Genomic DNA, 2,896 nt, shown 5'->3' with positions numbered 1-2,896 from the left:
GTGAACATGTTCACTGAAGGGAGAAGAATACACAACAAAATGCTTGTGTCCATGTTTTCTCACAGGGAGTAAAGCTACTCTGCTTTGTTGATGAAGGCTGTGTGTGTGTGTGTGTGTGTGTGTGTGTGTGTGTGTGTGTGTGTGTGTGTGTGTGTGTGTGTGTGTGTGTGTGTGTGTGTGTGCGTGCGTGCGTGCGTGCGTGCGTGCGTGCGCGTGCGTGCGCGAAGCGCGTCTTCCCACCATCTTCCCAGTAGCTGGTTAAACAATGCCACGTTTATTTGGAATCAGAGTGTGTTGCCTCTCGTGTGTTTTGTTGCAGTGTTTATGCCCAGGATTACAGCATGCCGTGCTCCCAACATGCACTTGGGTGTTGTGTGTCTCCTGGCATGTAACAGGCAGCAGCATGTGCTGTGCTACAAGCATTAACAGCTGGGGAATCACCATGGCAAACCACACAACGCAAAGAATGTATGAATGGAAGTGCTAGGCTACTAACAGAACACACACACACACACTGAACACGACAAAGATAAATATTATTCTTGACAGCAGTCTCCTCTTTTTTTTAAACGAGCATGACGAGTGATTTTCAATTGAACTAAGCTTTCCTGCTGGTCTTGTTGAAGCTCTTTCAGTTCCTTTTCAAGAGCCTGCTTATTTTCTGTGGCTGTGTTAATAGATAGTCGTCTTCATGAAATTGTGTGTATGTCTGTGAACAACAGACAGTCAAGTATATCTAATCTCATATCTGAACAGATATTTCTGAAACAAGAAGATTCATATTATCCGAGAGGATAGGATCATTCTTCGGCCTTCTGGTCTTTCATGAGGAAATTCAAACCATTTTGAAGTGATTAATACCGGACACTGATAATGATATGTAGAAATGTGCCAAACCCAACATGAGTAAACACAGCTTGGCTTTACTGCAGCTGTTCCACAAATATACCATTTGGATCGTGTGGGGAAAACAAACTCCTACTGGACACGGCACACACAAACAAACACTCGCACACATAAACAGTTGCAGGTGCTGTTGTTCTCCTGTGTTTGTTTACTGTTTACTGTTGACCAAGTTCAACAGTTCATTTAAAAGCAGTGATATTGTTGTTGTGAATGTTGTCGCGGTTGTTATTGTGGTTGTTGTTGTTGTTGTGGTTATTGTTGTAGTTGTTGTCGCAGTTGTTGTTGTGGATGTTGTTGTGGTTGTTGCGATTGTTGTTGTTGTGGTTGTTGTTGCAGTTGTTGTTGCGGTTGTTGTCGTGGTTGTTTTCGAGGTTGTTGTCGCAGTTGTTGTTGTCGCGGTTGTTGTGGTTGTTGTTGCAGTTGTTGTTGCGGCTGTTGTTGTTGTTGTTGTTTTTGTGGTTGTTGTTGCGGTTGTAGTTGTTGTTGCGGTTTGTTGTTGTTGCAGTTGTTGTTGCAGTTGTTGTTGTGGTTGTTGTCGTGGTTGTTGTGGTGGTTGTTGCGGTTGTTGTTGTTGATGTGGTTGTTGTTGCAGTTGTTGTTGTTGTTGTTGATGTGGTTGTTGTTGCGGTTGTTGTTGTGGTTGTTGATGTGGTTGTTGTTGTAGTTGTTGTTGCGGTTGTTGTTGTTGTTGATGTGGTTGTTGTTGTGGTTGTTGTTGTGGTTGTTGTTGCGGTTGTTGTTGTGGTTGTTGATGTGGTTGTTGTGGTTGTCATGGTTGTTGTTGCGGTTGTTGTTGTGGTTGTTGTTGTGGTTGTTGATGTGGTTGTTGTTGCGGTTGTTGTAGTGGTTGTTGTTGTGGTTGTTGTGGTTGTTGTTGTTGTGGTTGTTGTTGTTGTGGTTGTTGTAGTGGTTGTTGTTGTGGTTGTTGTAGTGGTTGGTGTTGCTGTTGTTGTTGTTGTGGTTGTTGTGGTTGTTGTTGTGGTTGTTGTGGTTGTTGATGTGGTTGTTGTTGCGGTTGTTGTAGTGGTTGTTGTTGCGGTTGTTGTTGTGGTTGTTGTTGTTGCGGTTGTTGTTGCGGTTGTTGTAGTGGTTGTTGTTGCGGTTGTTGTAGTGGTTGTTGTTGCGGTTGTTGTTGTGGTTGTTGTTGCGGTTGTTGTTGTGGTTGTTGTAGTGGTTGTTGTTGCGGCTGTTGTAGTGGTTGTTGTTGCGGTTGTTGTTGTGGTTGTTGTGGTTGTTGTTGTTGTTGTGGTTGTTGATGTGGTTGTTGTTGCGGTTGTTGTAGTGGTTGTTGTTGTGGTTGTTGTGGTTGTTGTAGTGGTTGTTATTGCGGTTGTTGTAGTGGTTGTTGTTGCGGTTGTTGTAGTGGTTGTTGTTGCGGTTGTTGTTGTTGTGGTTGTTGTTGTGGTTGTTGTGGTTGTTGATGTGGTTGTTGTTGCGGTTGTTGTAGTGGTTGTTGTTGTGGTTGTTGTTGTGGTTGTTGTTGTTGCGGTTGTTGTAGTGGTTGTTGTTGCGGTTGTTGTAGTGGTTGTTGTTGCGGTTGTTGTAGTGGTTGTTGTTGCGGTTGTTGTTGTGGTTGTTGTTGCGGTTGTTGTTGTGGTTGTTATAGTGGTTGTTGTTGCGGCTGTTGTAGTGGTTGTTGTTGCGGTTGTTGTTGTTGTTGTTGTTGTTGTGGTTGTTGATGTGGTTGTTGTTGTTGTTGTTGTGGTTGTTGTGGTTGTTGTTGTGGTTGTTGATGTGGTTGTTGTAGTGGTTGTTGTTGCGGTTGTTGTAGTGGTTGTTGTTGCGGTTGTTGTAGTGGTTGTTGTTGCGGTTGTTGTTGTTGTGGTTGTCGTGGTTGTTGTGGTGGTTGTTGCGGTTGTTGTTGTTGATGTGGTTGTTGTTGCAGTTGTTGTTGTTGTTGTTGATGTGGTTGTTGTTGCGGTTGTTGTTGTGGTTGTTGATGTGGTTGTTGTGGTTGTTGTTGTTGTGGTTGTTGATGTGGTTGTTGTTG

The 2,896-nt window shown here is 43.6% G+C and overlaps 1 protein-coding gene across 1 annotated transcript; it reads right to left on the bottom strand.

Annotated features, from left to right (window-relative positions):
* Nucleotides 1-1,884: 1,884 nt before the first annotated feature.
* LOC135536576 (GATA zinc finger domain-containing protein 14-like) lies at nt 1,885-2,377 on the bottom strand (the record flags this gene model as incomplete). Its single annotated transcript, XM_064962869.1, has 1 exon — nt 1,885-2,377. A coding segment is annotated over one exon (493 nt), but the record flags the coding sequence as incomplete, so codon positions are not given.
* Between the last annotated feature and the right edge of the window lie 519 nt (nt 2,378-2,896).

The sequence above is a fragment of the Oncorhynchus masou genome, unplaced genomic scaffold, assembly GCF_036934945.1.
Source record: "Oncorhynchus masou masou isolate Uvic2021 unplaced genomic scaffold, UVic_Omas_1.1 unplaced_scaffold_6378, whole genome shotgun sequence".
Classification (NCBI taxonomy): Eukaryota; Metazoa; Chordata; class Actinopteri; order Salmoniformes; family Salmonidae; genus Oncorhynchus; species Oncorhynchus masou.
The sequence above is the reverse complement of the archived record's forward strand: the minus strand, read 5'-3'. Positions and strand labels throughout refer to the sequence as shown.